This window comes from Chiloscyllium plagiosum, chromosome 38 (genome assembly GCF_004010195.1).
Source record: "Chiloscyllium plagiosum isolate BGI_BamShark_2017 chromosome 38, ASM401019v2, whole genome shotgun sequence".
Taxonomy (NCBI): Eukaryota; Metazoa; Chordata; class Chondrichthyes; order Orectolobiformes; family Hemiscylliidae; genus Chiloscyllium; species Chiloscyllium plagiosum.
Window position 1 is genome coordinate 2,427,670 of NC_057747.1, and position 15,670 is coordinate 2,443,339.

Below are 15,670 nucleotides of genomic sequence, written 5' to 3' on the forward strand. Positions count from 1 at the left end.
GATTGTGTGCTACAGTGTTCCACCACACACTCTGAAATATTCACACCAAGCACACAGTGCAGTGTCCCACTCAGTAGCCAGTGCAGTGTCCCACCCAGTAGCCAGTGCAGTGTCCCACCCAGTAGCCAGTGCAATGTCTCACCCAGTAGCCAGTGCAGAGTCACACCTAACACCCAGTGCAGAGTCGCACTCAGCACCAAGTGCAGTCACACCCAGCACCCAGTACAGTATCTCACCAAGCACCCAGTGCAAACTCACACCGCGTAGCCAGTGCAGAGTAACACCCAGCACCCAGTACAGTATCTCACCAAGCCCCAGTGCAAACTCACACCGCGTAGCCAGTGCAGAGTCACACCCAGCACCCAGTGCACAGTCACACCCAGCACCCAGTGCAGTGTCACACCCGGCACCCAGTGCAAAGTCACACCCAGCACCCAGTGCACAGTCAAATCCGGCACTGTCGGAGAAATTTTCCCAATAGGTTAGAGATCATAAAACACAACTCGAAGTGAAATTGACAGTTTATTGCAAGTGATATCACTGGAAGAGAAAACAGACCAGCTGACACAGAACTGACAGTCTGCACAGGTAGATCAGATTTCTCTTCCCAGAGCTGAGGATGAGACTAGTTTTATAGTAATGCTGCACAATGAGACTGATTAAGAAATGGGATGCTACAGTGTATCTGGAAATGGAGTAATCTAGTTACAAGGAAGCTAATTGGAAAACAAATATTGGATGAATGTCCTGTTCCTTCACACAATGCAACAACCTGACAGTATCAATGGTTCCATTCCTCTTCACAGGTAGGTGTTAATGTTTCCTCTGAAGTGGTGAGGTGCTTCCATTGTCCTGTGCCTGGAGCATGTCCTTGCTAGTGTCTCTCAGTCTGACCTGCTCTTTGTGTGGCTTTGGTATTGCTGGGTTGTGAAACTGCACTTGGGACTTTTGAGATACCTGTGGTGCTCAGTCATGTTTGTGGGAGCTTAAAGTGTGTTCCCTTGTCTGCGTGCTGTCTGATTCAGCTTGTGAGCTGCTTGAGAATTCTGTGTGTGTTTTGGTTCAGTTTGGCCAATTTTGCTTTTGTGGGCCTATCGTGGGTTAGCAAATATTTTCCCACAGGCACTCAGTGCAATGTCACACTCAGCACCCAGTGCAGTGTCTCACCCAGCACCCAGTGCAGAGTCACACCTAGCACACAGTACAGTATCTCACCCAGCACCCAGTGCAGAGTCAAACCCAGTACCCAGTGCAGTGTCACACCCTGCACCCAGTGCAGAGTTACACTCAGCACCTAATGCAGGGTCACACCCAGCACCCAGTGCATAGTCACACCCAGCACCCAGTGCAGAGACAAACCCAACACCCAGTGCAATGTCACACCCAGCAACCAGTGATTGTCTTACCCAGCACCCAGTGCAGTGTCTCACCCAGCACCCAGTGCAGTGTCTCACCCAGCAACCAGTGCAATGTCACACTCAGCACTCAGTGCAGAGTCACACCCAGCACCCAGTGCAGTGTCTCACCTAGCACCCAGTGCAGTGTCTCACCTAGCACCCAGTGCAGTCTACCCAGCAGGCAGTGCAATGTCAACCCAGCATCCAGTGCAGAATCACACACAGCACCCAATGCTGAGTCACACTCAGCACCCAGTGCAGTGTCTCACCCAGCACTCAGTGCAGAGTCACATCCAGTAGCCAATACAGTGTCACACCCAGCACCCAGTGCAGAGTCACACCCAGTAGCCAGTGCAGTGTCTCACCCAGCACCCAGTGCAGAGTCACACCCAGTAGCTAGTGCAACATCACACCCAGTACCCAATGATTTTCTCACCCAGCACCCAGTGCAGTGTCACACCCAGCACCCAATGCAGTGTCTCACCCAGCACCCAGTGCAATCACACCCAGTACCCAGTGCAGTTCAACCAAGCAACCCAGTGCAGAGTCACACCCAGTAGCCAGTGCAGTGTCTCACCCAGCACCCAGTGCAGAGTCACACACAACACACAGTGTAGAGTCACACTCAGCACTCAGTGCAGAGTCACACCCAGTAACCAGTGCAGTGTCACACCCAGCACCCAATGCAGTGTCTCACTCAACACCCAGTGCAGAGTCACACACAGTAGCCAGTGCAGTGTCTCACCCAGCACCCAGTGCAGAGTCACATCCAGTAGCCAGTGCAATGTCACACTCAGCACCCAGTGCATAGTCACACCCAGTAGCCAGTGCAGTGTCAACCCAGCACCCAGTGCAGAGTCACACACAACACAGTGTAGAGTCACACTCAGCACTCAGTGCAGTGTCACACCCAGCACCCAGTGCAGTGTCTCACTCAACACCCAGTGCAGAGTCACACCCAGTAGCCAGTGCAGTGTCTCACCCAGCACCCAGTGCAGAGTCACACCCAGTAGCTAGTGCAGTGTCACACCCAGCACCCATTGCAGTCACACCCAGTAGCCAGTGCAATGTCACACTCAGCACCCAGTGCAGAGTCACACCCAGCACCCAATGCAGAGTCACAACCAGTACCCAGTGATTGTCTCATTCATCACCCAGTGCAGAGTCACAACCAGCGCCCAGTGCAGTGTCTCATCCAGCACCCAGTGCAGAGTCACACCCAGTAGCCAGTGCAGTGTCTCACCCAGCACCCAGTGCAGAGTCACACCCAGTAGCCAGTGCAATATCACACTCAGCACCCAGTGCACAGTCACACCCAGCACCCAATGCAGAGTCACAACCAGTACCCAGTGATTGTCTCATTCATCACTCAGTGCAGAGTCACAACCAAGGCCAAGTGCAGTGTCTCACCCAGCACCCAGTGCAGAGTCACATCCAGTAGCCAGTGCAATGTCACACCCAGCACCCAGTGATTGTCTCACCCAGCATCCAATGTAGAGTCACAACCAGCACCCAATGCAATGTCACACCTAGCACCCAGTGCAGAGTCACACCCAGCACCCAGTGCAGAGTCACACCCAGTACCCAGTGCAGAGTCACACCCAGCACCCCGTGCAATGTCACACCCAGCACCAAGTGATTGTCTCATTCAGCACCCAGTGCAGTGTCCCACCCAGCACCCAGTGCAGTGTCCCACCCAGCACCCAGTGCATAGTCACATCCAGCACCCAGAGTCGCACCCAGTAGCCAGTGCAGCGTCACACCCAGCACCCAGTGCAGAGTCACACCCAGCACCCAGTGAGTGTCTCACCCAGTACAACGTGCAGTGTCTCACCCCGTAGCCAGTGCAGTGTCTCACCAGCACCCAATGCAGTGTCTCACCAGCACCCAGTGCAGAGTCACACCCTGCACCCAGTGCAGAGTCACACCCAGTAGCCAGTACAGTGTCATACGCAGCACCCAGTGCAGTGTCTCACCAGCACCCATGCAGAGTCACACCCAGCATCCAGTGAGTGTCTCACCCAGTACAACGTGCAGTGTCTCACCCAGTAGCCAGTGCAGTGTCACACCCAGCGCCCAGTGCAGTGTTTCACCAGCACGCAGAGTCACACCCAGTAACCAGTGCATTATCTCACCCAGTACAACGTGCAGTGTCAGTCCTGGGATTCTGTTTTACAAGGATTTCCTTTCGGGAGTTAACTCCACCATCTGCACCAGACCTGGCTCACATTGGTCTCCCTAGCCACAGCAAGTGTGTTTGAATCTGAACTGCCCTCTGAAATAGACCCAGTGAACCAGGCAATGGGTAACAAACACTGGCCTTGCCAGTGATGCCCATTTCCTGAAAGAAGAAAAAATGAAAAGCTATCAGAAGTGGTGATGTAAAGACCACATCTGTCCTGATGCCTCACTACATCTTGATTTTCATCTCATTTTCTAAAACGCTCCTAAAATCCTGCCTCTTGGACTAAATTAATCCCCTGACTACTATCTCCATATTTGTTAAAGGTTGCCTGATATCTTCTATTAAATTATAGACACAATCTATGTCATTGTTTAAATAATCTGCTTTGTATTGTAGTGTTCTATTTGAAGAATCAATCTGAACTTGATTATCCTGGAATACCTGATTCTCTACAGTGTGGAAACAGGCCCTTCGGCCCAACAAGTCCACACCGGCCCTTTGAAGAGCAATCCACCCAGACCCATTCCCCTAGCCCAGGGGTGGGGATCCTGCAGCCTTCTCGGCCATTGTGTGTGGCCTTCTGAATGAATCCAAATTTTGCAGAACAAATCTTTTATTTTTTATTAATATGTTTTTATTTCGTCCTTTATTATTTTTATTTTAATCTTAAAATGAATGTATTTAAAATACCAGAGAGTAAAAGAAAATTCAATGAAATAATCCTCACAGACTGACCGCCACAATTAAAAAATTGTTAAGTCATAAGGGCTAAAACTGCAGACCTCCATGCTGCAACCAAATATTCAAATACTTTCCTACAAAAAGCAGTCACAACAAAGTCGCTAAAAGGTTAGTTAACTTTAGAATTAACTTTTTTTTTCTTTTTTTTAGTTAGTACATAGTAGTTAGATTTTTTACAAAATAATGTGAATTTTGAAGAATATCTAATTGAAGTTTCTTGGATGCAGCCTTCTTCGATTACAACTAACATAATGCGGTCTTCCAACATGAAAAGGTTCCCCACCTCTGCCCTAGCCTATGTTTACCCTGACTAATGCACCTAACACTATGCACAATTTAGCATGGCCAATTCACCTGACCTGCACATCTTTGGATTGTGGGCATAAACCCGCATAGACGCAGGGAGAATGTGCAAAGTCCACACAGACAGCTGCCCTAAGCAGGAATTGAACCCAGGTCCCTGGGGCATCAGTGCTAACCACTGAACCACCGTGCTGCCCCAAGATAACTACACAAGATATTGGACCATCACTGCAGTCTGCATCGCTCTATCAAACTTCCTTTGTCAACTACGTATTGAATTAATTAGAGCTCTAAATCTATTAGAATCTATCTCTGAATCTTACAGCTTTAATCACTGGGAGGTTTTATTGGAGAATGGTGTACTTTGATAATGTGTGTTCTGAATGGACACCCACTCTCACAGCTCCTCCCACCATCCCAGCTCTCATAAACCTTCATCCTGTATCATAGGATTCACCTTGCATCTACTCACATAGGTGTCTTCATCATCCCCCCGCCCTGATCTTATGCTCTCACACATCTTCCCATCCCTCCTCTACTCTCAACACTCTCACTGAAGTCTTGTGCCCATTTTTGAAACTTGATACAGGTTCACAGTAAGACAAATGTTTGAGATGCACTGGTTAAGTGAATGAATGAAGGGGAAATTCATTTTTTAAATTCACGTCTGGGTCATGGGCATCCCTTGCCAGGCCAGCATTTATTGCCTGTCCCTAGTTGCCCCTTGAGAAGGTGTGGGGGTGAGCTGGCTTCTTGAACCGCTGCAGTCCACATGCTGGAGGTAGATCCACAATGCCATTAGTGAGGGAATTCCAGAATTTTGACCCAGCGACAGTGAATGAACAGAACAGGGGGCAGTTTAATAAGAAGTGTTCAAAATTATGAGGGCATTTGTGTGTGTAGATAGGAGGTAACTCTCCTACTGGCAGGCAATCTGTAAGTCAATATCAGAGATTTAAGATCATTGACACAAAAGCCAAAGGGGAGGTGAAGGAAAAAAAATTGGTTTGGGATATTAGAACATAGAACATTCCAGCGCAGTACAGGCCCTTTGGTCCTAGATGTTGCGCCAATATGTGGAACCAATCTGAAGCCTATCAATCCTACACTATTCCATTTGCAACCATATGTTTATCCAATGACCATTTAAATGCCCTTAAAGTTGGCATATCTATTACTGTTGCAGGCAGTGCGTTCCACACCCCTACTACTCTCTGAGTAAAGAAACTACCTTTGGCATCTGTCCTATATCTATCACCCCTCAATTTAAAGCTATGTCCCCTCGTGCTAGCCATCACCATCCAAGGAAAAAGGCTCTCACTGTCCACCACTGCACTTGTTTGTTTCTCTGAGTTTGAGTAATTCCCTTACAATTTCCAGTTTACTTTTGTCCTTGGTTAAATCCAATCTTAACCTCTTTGCTAAGAGTATGGTCTTTTCTTTCTAAACATTCTTAGCAAATTTGAAAATCATCTTCAAACCCCCGAACCGCTTTACCAATTTTAAGAGCCATTTCTCTCACTTATAATTTAACCAACCACAAATAACCTAAATTCAACAAATTGTCTCATCTACGTTTAATATAAAGATTTGGGATATCATGTGTTTAAACCTACTGGGCTTTTTGCGTAGCCCAAATCTATTCAAATCTTCTCATATTTTGGATGAGAAAGTGACTAATGCACATTCAGTCATTACTTTTGATGGCAACTGGGTACATATGTGAAAACATTTTTGTTTTGGGTGGCTTTGGTAAAAGAAGAGGGGAGAGAATTGAGTTTGATGACTCTTTCAAAGAGGTAGCATAGTAATGATGGACTGATAGGTCATCCATGCTATAAAAAACAATTTCCAAAATGTGTGGTATCACCAGGGGTGATTGTTAATCCTATTCTGTTGTATATAATTGTGATAAATGGACCAGAGGGGTCATCTCTTAGACCTGAGAGAATTGTTATCCTAAAGCTGACCAGGGTGCTGGCGCATTCGTTAGTTAGGGTACCATTACAATCTGCCTCTATCTGAATTAATTTGCCCCAATATATGAGTGTGACGCAAAATTCAACATTGACAGTTGTGTGTTCAAAGCCAGGGAAGATCTGATGAGAATAAATATTGAAGAATTATTTCAAGTGCTTGTGAAAGGAGTAGCAAGGGCACTTTGACTTGGGATTCTTAGCAGAAAGCTGCAAGGCACAGATGGATAAGATTATTTCACTCTTGGGACTCTTAAGACCATTGAATGTTGATAGTAACTAACTATTGGGGGGGGGGCAATATCAGGGAATTTGATTAGTTTGTCAAAAGGAAAAGAATAAATACAGATGGGAATGCAGCAGACAGCTCGAGTTGGAGAGCTAGTACTTTTCATCTGTGGTGGGCTGAATGGCCTCTCATTGGGCTGCAAATTCTATTTTTAGAGGTTCTTACAGGGTGTGGTTTAGTGACAGGAATATTTGCACAGCCTACATCAGCTATGTGCAAGAACAATAGTTGCATTCAGCAAAAGCCATCGAGTCCTCCAGATGGAGTGTGGTGTGTTTTTGTAAAAAAAATGGCTTTGAACTTGAAATGCCTTCAAACTGATTTAGGGCTGACAAAAGGTCACTTTAATGTATGAGAGACTATTTGGGAAATATGATAAAATAACCTCGAAAGATCCCTCTCCAGCATTCTCCAGAGAGACATGACTGCCAAGTTCAGTATCACACCCTTCTCTCTTAGACTCCCAGAACTTTTGTTTAAAATCTGATCTTTATTGTTGAGGTCTAAGGTGAACTCACTGGAATAGTCCCTGGTTTACAGAAATAATTCAGCTTTAACGGATTAAAGAACGATTAATGTCTTGTGGGAAAAATAATTAAGATTTACAGGAGAGAGAAAATTATGCGAGTCTCTTAGTTACGTGAATATGGCCGAGGGAGTTGATGATGTAATTCGAGTTGACTAGCTGAAGTCTTTTCCCATGAAGAAACTGCCTGTTTAAATGTGCAGTGGGATTTCATCATCCCTCGGGAATTGTGATTGCTATCACAGTGTCACTTGTTAGGAATAGCAAGCAGCTATTTGAATTGTGAGGCAGGTAGAAATGTATTTTGAGAAAAGTATGCAGAGCACAGCCAGAGAAACCTGCTGAGCAACAAGTAAATTTGTTCGAGACTCGGGGATTGAAATAGCAACTCCAGAGCTAAGCTTGTTTGCCTGTGCACTGGTTACTTACTTCACGGGATCTCAATTTGGACGTCATAATTGACACCCATGGTCAGGAAGGAATGGATTGAAATCCATTGGGAATTTCGCTGCCCATTGTTAAGCAGTGACTCCTGTCCATAGATGTGAGGCTACCCACAGCCAAATATCTTGCCAACATTCACTTGGACCAGACAGTTTAGTGTGACTACATTGCAGCAAATGCTAAACATTCAATAATAAAAAGAAATGAATACTGGATGGAGGAAAGTTATAAAGTTAGATAGAAATGAGCTTCGTGACATGGATTGGAAAGGTAAGGTCACCAGTGTTCCAGAGGACCATAGCGCTGCTGTCTAGTTCTTTTATTGCAAAAATATACCTTAAAAATAACTGAAATCTTGATCAACATTCGCAGATTCTAAAGCAGTTCTTCACAACCTTTGCATACCAAGAAAAATAAACATTGGAATTTGACATTCCCTGCAGTTGCAAAATCCAAAGGTGTTTCTTCCTCATGCAGGAACGTGCTTATATTCGGCAAGGCGACGCGAGGTTCTGATAACTGAAAAAACCCTTGTTAAACTTACATGGTGGCCTTTCCCCACTGCACCTTGGCAGCAGAAATAGAGAGAGAGAGAAAGAGAGACAACTGGTGGTGGTTTAACCTGAGGATCACTACACCTCAGGTGAGGGGCAAGGTGAAGAAAGCATGGTAAACTCATAGTAACCTTAGCCAATGTGATAGAGAGAGGTCAAAGGCTTTGCTTGGCCTTTGGGACAAACTATTAGAGAATTAATGTTGCGCGTGTCATTGTGCGTGTTTATCATCTCTCTTAAATGCAGGTCCATACACAATGAGGCACAGTATTTAATTTTTGTATAGGATGCATATCTGTTAAATATGAGTTGTTTCATTTGGGATTAAATAAGATTTTCCCCAATTTCTCACCTCTTGATTCAGGTGCAGGATGTGGAGAGTTTACTATAGAATAGATAGAAATAAAAAAGTATTGGATGATGAAAAGGAGAGTGAATGAAGTATTTTTGAAGAGTATTTGCTGTAATTGTTTTGTCAAATGTGCTGTCAATTAGTACACAGCAAGGTTGCCAAAATAGCACACAATTTACTTGTGATTGTCTTGTCTGGTTGACAAATGTGGGGATGTAGGTGGGACTTTGTTTTAGTGCCTCATGTCTGTACTTGTGGCTGAGCGACTAAGGCAATGGACTAGAAATTGATTGGGGTTTCCTCACGCCTGTTTGAATCCTGCCAAATGCGTTCCCTCATCTTGGGTCAGCATGGTGGCTGAGTGGTTAGCCCTGCTGCCACATGGCGCCAGGAACCCAAGTTCACCCAGCCTCAGGTGACTGTCTGTGTGGAGTTTGCACATTCTCTTCCTGTCTGCTTGGATTTCCTCCAGGTGGTCCGTTTTCCTCCCACAGTCCAAAAACATGCAGGTCAGATTGATGGCCATTCTAAAATGCCCATAGTGTCTGGGTATTTGCATGCTAAGTGGATTAGCTGTGGGAACTACAGGGTTACAGGGATGGCGTGGGGTGCTGTTCAGAAGATTGATGTGGACTCAATGAGCTGAATGGCCTGCTTCCACACTGTAGGGATTCTATGATGAAAAGACAGCACATCTGAGGAGGTGACACGTCAGCTTAGGTTACTTATGTGTTTCAGGAGTTGGACGTGAACCTCCATTTCTCTGGTGCAGAGTTGAGGGTGCTATTACTGCGGCAAAGCTGATATCTGATAAATTACATCTGATATAAAGACAGTTTCAGCTGTAGTGTCTTTGAAAGGATCTGGAGGAAGGGTGGCCTATATATGTAATCGGACACAGCCATCCACATGGTCAATGAGACTAGGTGGGCCTTGGTGCCCTGTGCTTGTATTCAGAATTAACTAAAGCCAAAGATGTTTGATAGTGAAGGCAAGCTCTCATTAAAACATGGATAAATGGGAGTCTGCAGACAAGGGGAATAGACAAATTAATTATCACTGCCTGAATTGTCAAGGATAATATTTCAGGGAGATAGGTAACATCTCAACATTAACCCCTGCTCTGCCAAGTTGTGGTTTCTACTGAGATTCAGTTTATTATGTTTTGTTTTGAGTGTTGGGATCTCTAACTCTTTGAGATAGATCAGATTAATAACTTCCGCTGAGTGAAGAATTGAATATTGCATGAAGTGCTCAGTGGTTTCATAATTCTTATGGCAACTATCTAATGAGACTCTTTATCTAAAATACTATTTTTTGTACTAACTGTGCTAAAAATAATGCCTTAACTCCATGTCGAATGATTCTATCTCTGTCTCAGCTATTGGACTTTCAGATATTTATTATATTTTGCTTTTTTCGACACATTTTCATACCCGCTTATCATCTGCACTTCAGCTGACAGGTATCGTGAGGGAGAAAGTTTTTGTTTTGTGTATTGAATGGTAATAACCTGAAACAAGTTGCCTGTGAGGGCATTGGAATGAGAAATGATCAATGACTTCAAGAAGAAATAAGATAGACACTTGAGGGACAAAAGAAGTTTGTAGGCCAAGAGGGGAAGTGTAAGGGCAATGAAATGGAGTTGAATTTCTTTACAAATGCTGACATGGACTTGATAAGCTGACTGGCCCCCTGGTGTTCTGTAATGACTCTGTAGTTTGGATTTTTCAAATGGATGCCAACGCGATTTGAAAGTTGCACTCCAAGAGTTTGCCACTGGAACACACTGATTCTGGAACAGTTTCCAATTTCAAAATCTCTGCAGGGGGAAGAGGGCAGGAAACCAGCTCGCTGCCAATTAACAAACCCTTGAGGGCCTTAAGGACCTTATTAATTAGCTTGTCTGGAACAGAATGGGATTTTTAATCGTCTTTCCAGGTGAAGCCAAACAATCTGGTGCAAGTTAGCACACAGCTGTCAGGACCGCTGTGAAATGAAGGGGTTTTTTTTGTGTCTGCACTTTCTGCTGAAACCTGAGGAGTGCTGAGTTGAAAGTCTCAACTTAATGTCCATAGCCACTTTCACCATCTTGATCCTCCTGCCCCTTTCTCAGTAAGGCAGCAGCAATTTCCAAAATGGCTGCCACCTACCTTGACCATCTTATTGGATGTTGAACTTGCCTACTGGTGAATCAGCCCATTAACATTTAAACTTAGCAGCGCCATAGTGACAAGTTCAAGCGTGAGTTGGGGACCGGCCAAGTGATTTATCAATCTTCATCCACGAGTCACAAAAAGCTAGCATCTGAGTTCACTGGGTAATAGGGAAGGCAAATGGAATGCTGGCCTTTAGTTCAAAGGGAATAGAGTATAAAAATAATGAGATTTTGCTCAAAGCACTAGTCAGACCAGATTTTGCTCAAAGCACTAGTCAGACCATAGCTGGAATACTGTGAACAGTTTTGGGCCTGTTATTGAAGGAAAGATATTGTGACATTGGAAGCAGTCCAGAGAAGCTTCACAGGCTGATCCTGGATATGAAGGGTTTGTCTTATGAAGAGAGATTGAGTAAGTTGAGCCTGTACTCATTGGAACGTAGAAAAATAAGAGGCAACTTTATTAAAACTTTCAAGATTCTTAGGGGCCTTGACGTGAAGAAATTGTTGCTCCTTGTGGGGAAGTCTCGGGCTACAGGGGACGCTCTCAGAATTTAATCCTGTTTAAGACAGAGGTGAGGAGGAACTTCTTCTCTCAGAGATATGTGAATCTGCGGATACCGTATTGCAGTCAGCTGTCGAGGCTGGGTCATTAAATCTGTTCAAGGTTGAGAAAGATAGATTTTTAATCAGTGAGACAATGAAGAGTGAGGGGAGAAAGTGGCAAAATAGAGTGGAGGATTATCAATTCACTCATGACTGGTGGAGCAGACTTGATGGGCCAAATGGCCTACATCTGATCCTATAGACTTGTGGACCCAGAATTTATCTTGGTGTCAGGACCCCAATACCCTTTTGAAAAGTTCTATTAGGCTGTCGGTGTGATAGTCACCACCTTACCAAGAAGGCAGGAGAATGTAGTAGAAAATCATAGGAACACAGAAACAGGAGTAGGCCATTCAGCCCATCGAACCTGTTCTGCCATTCATGGCTACCCTGTGACCTAACTCCATGTACCCACCTTTGGCCCATATCTTTTAATACCTTTGCTTAACAAACATTGATCTAACTGAGATTTAAAATAAACGACTGATAGCATCAAGTGCTGTTATAGAGTCATTGGGAAATGCTGAAAATGTGTTGCTGGAAAAGCGCAGCAGGTCAGGCAGCATCCAAGGAACAGGAGAATCGACGTTTCGGGCATAAGCCCTTCTTCAGGCTTATGCCCGAAACGTTGATTCTCCTGCTCCTTGGATGCTGCCTGACCTGCTGCGCTTTTCCAGCAACACATTTTCAGCCTCTAATCTCCAGCATCTGCAGTCCTCACTTTCTCTCATTGAGATATGCAGCATGGAAATAGACTCTTTGGTCCAACTGATCCATGCTGACCAGATATTCTAAACTAGCTCAATCCCATTTGCCAACATTCAGCCCATATCACTCCAAACCCTTCCTATTCATATATCCATCCAGATGCCTTTTAAAGGGTGGCACAGTGGCTCAGTGGTTAGCACTGCTGCCTCACAGCGCCAAGAACCCGAGTTCGATTCCATGCTTGGGCACATTCTCCCCGTGTCTGTGTGGGTTTTCACCCACAGTCCAAAGATGTGCAGGTAAGGTGAATTGGTCATGCTAAATTGCCCGTTGTGTAGGTTAGGTGCATGTGCCAGGGGTAAATGTAGAGTAATAGGGTGGGAGAATGGGTCTGGCTGGGATGCTTTTCAGAGGATTAGTGTAGACTTGTTGAGTCAAAGGCCCTATTCCCACACAGTAGGGATTTTAATTATAATTCTAAAAATGCTGTAATTCGACCCGCCACCACCACTTCCTCTGGCAGCTCATTCCATACACGTACCACCCTCTCTGTGAAAAAGTTATCCCTTTGGTCTCTTTTAAACCTTTCCCCTCTCACCCTAAACCTATGCCCTCTCATTATGGTCTCCCCTAACCTGAGAAAAAAGACCCTATCAATGCCCCTCATGATTTAATAAACCCCTATCTGGTCACCCCTCAGCCTCTGGTGCTCCAGGGAAAACAGCCCCAGCCTATTCAGCCTCTCCCTGTAGCTCAAACCTTCCAACGTCCTTGTAAATCCTTTTTTTTGAACCCTTTCCCTCAGCCTCTGGTGTTCCAGGGAAAACAGCCCCAGCCTATTCAGCCTCTCCCTGTAGCTCAAAACTTCCAACCATGGCAACGTCCTTGTAAATCCTTTTTTTTGAACCCTTTCAAGTTTCACAATTTGTGGAAGATAATTCCAAATATTCTCCACCTTTGTGTGCAGAAGTGTTTCCCAACATCAATCCTGAACAGTCTGGTCCTAATTGTTAGACTATATCCTCTAGCTCTAGAATTTGCAACCAATGGAACTAATTTATCTTTATCTATCCTGTCCTTTTCCTGTTAGATCTTGAAGACTTTGATCACATCACCCCTTAACCTACTAAATTCGAATGAAATCAAGTCTAATTTGTATAATGTCTGTGCATATCTTAACCCCTGAAGTCCAGGTATCATTGTTGTAAACCTATGTGGTACTCCCCCCAAGGACATTCAGACACTTAATACATTCAAAACCTCTCCCGTATCTCCTTGTAATACGTTGGTCAGATCAGGGGTGGCAGTGGATTGGCGGGAAGGTAACACAGTGGTTTAGACATGGCTTCTGTCTTCAAACACATCAATGGAGAGAGTGAAAACTCTTTCTCTCCCCCTCTTTCTGTTCTTCATCTGTTTCTGTCTATCATGTGTTGCTTGGGAGGGTACGGGAGGCAGGTACTCTCGCAACATTTAATAAGTGTCTGGATGAATACCTAAAATGCTGGGGTAAGCTATGGCCTGAGTTCAGGTTAATTGGATGAGTGTATTTTGGTGTTTTTGGTCGGCATAAACATGATGGGCCAAAGTCCTGTTTCTATCCAGTGTGACTCTGTGAGTAAGACTCTCATAGGAACAGTAGGCCATTCGACCCTTGAGGCTGCTGCACCATTCAGTAGGATCGTGGTTGATCGGGTCTTGGTCCCAATCCCACTTTCTTGCTTGTTTCCCTTTACCCTTGACTCCACTCTTTTGCAGTAAGATGGCGGTGGACTAGGGCTTCTGAGCCTGGGATTTGTCTGCTCCATCCGCTTTTCTTTTTGTTTCTTTTCTTTATTTCTCTCTCCTTTCTCATTTTTCTTTCTCTTTTGTTTTACTAACTGCCTGTTGAAGAGCCCTGTCATGACAATGGCATTGCTGGCGGTGAGTGGACCCAGCACTGACTCGTGGCTGCTGTTGAGGTGGCGGCAAGTTTGGATTCCCCGTGGCGTCTGCGTCCTGTGTAGATTGATGGGGTTGGCAGTGGAGTCACGATTGGGCCCAGTACGTGACCAGGCGGCATTGGCAGTGGCTGCATTGACGTGTTGGGCCCGAAACAGACTCATGGCGATGGTGGAGTCACGTTTGGGCCAGTCCAGTATCTGGCGAGATCCATCAAAGACTCACCATGGCGAGGGCATCGGTGGAGGTGAGATGGTGCTGAAGGATGGGCGACTTTCAATCCAACAGCAGCGGCACAATGAAGGGGACTTGTACCTGACCACCACGCCCGTGGCCCATGGAGGAGCACGTAACAACAAGAACTGCAAAGTGAACACTTTCTTTATGCTTTTACTTTTTTGCCTTTATATTCTATGTTTTGGTTTATTTATCTGTGATTTAAGATGGCGCCAGAGAGTGGTGACACCATACAACACTTTTCACTGCCCTTTGTAACAAAATACATGTGACAATAAGTAAATAAATCAAATCAAATAAACCATTATCTTCTATTGCTTGGACTGATAGAAACATTAATGATACAGTTTAAGCTGTGACTATCATCTGGGTAAATGAACTGTGTCAATGTGAAATAAGTTTTTTTTTCTTCTTTGAAAAATAAGGAATTTTAGTTATAGAGTCATAGAGATGTACAGCATGGAAACAGACCTCTCGGTCCAACCCGTCCATGCCGACCAGACATCCCAACCCAATCTAGCCCCACCTGCCAGCACCCGGCCCATATCCCTCTAAACCCTTCCTATTCATATTCACATCCAAATGCCTCTTAAATGTTGCAATTGTATCAGCCTCCACCACATCCTCTGGCAGCTCATTCCATACACGTAACAACCTCTATGTGAAAATGTTGCCCCTTAGGTCTCTTTTATATTTTTCCCCTCTTACACTAAACCTATGCCCCTTAGTCCCCCACACCAGGGAAAAGACTTTGTCTATTTATCCTGTACATGCCCTCATAATGTTGTAAATCTCTAGAAGGTCACCCCTCAGCCTCCGACGCTCCAGGGAAAACAGCCCCAGCCTATTCAGCCTTTCCCTATAGCTCAAATCCTCTGACTGTGGTAACATCCTTGTAAATCTTTTCTGAACCCTTTCAAGTTTCACAACATCCTTCTGGTAGGAAGGAGACCAGAATTGCACGCAATATTCCAACAGTGGCCTAACCAATGTCCTGTACATCCGCAACATGACGTCCCAACTCCTGTACTCAATACTCTGACCCATAAAAGAAAGCATACCAAATGTCTTCTTCACTATCCTATCTACCTGCGACTCCACTTTCAAGGAGCTATGAACCTGGGCTCCAAGGTCTCTTTGTTCCTAGAACATTACTATTAAGTGTATAAGTCCTGCTAAGATTTGCTTTCCCAAAATGCAGCACCTCGCATTTATCTGAATTAAACTCCATCTGCCAGTTCGCAGCCCATTGG

General features: G+C 45.1%; 1 protein-coding gene across 1 annotated transcript in view; it reads left to right on the forward strand.

Moving 5' to 3' along the window:
- LOC122541720 overlaps positions 1 to 15,670 on the forward strand; it is a 195,831-nt gene that overhangs the window by 90,217 nt on the left and 89,944 nt on the right. The window contains exon 3 of the mRNA XM_043678608.1: positions 14,133 to 14,639. Coding sequence (XP_043534543.1) covers positions 14,133 to 14,639 — 507 coding nt within the window. The remainder of the gene's footprint in view (positions 1 to 14,132; positions 14,640 to 15,670) is intronic.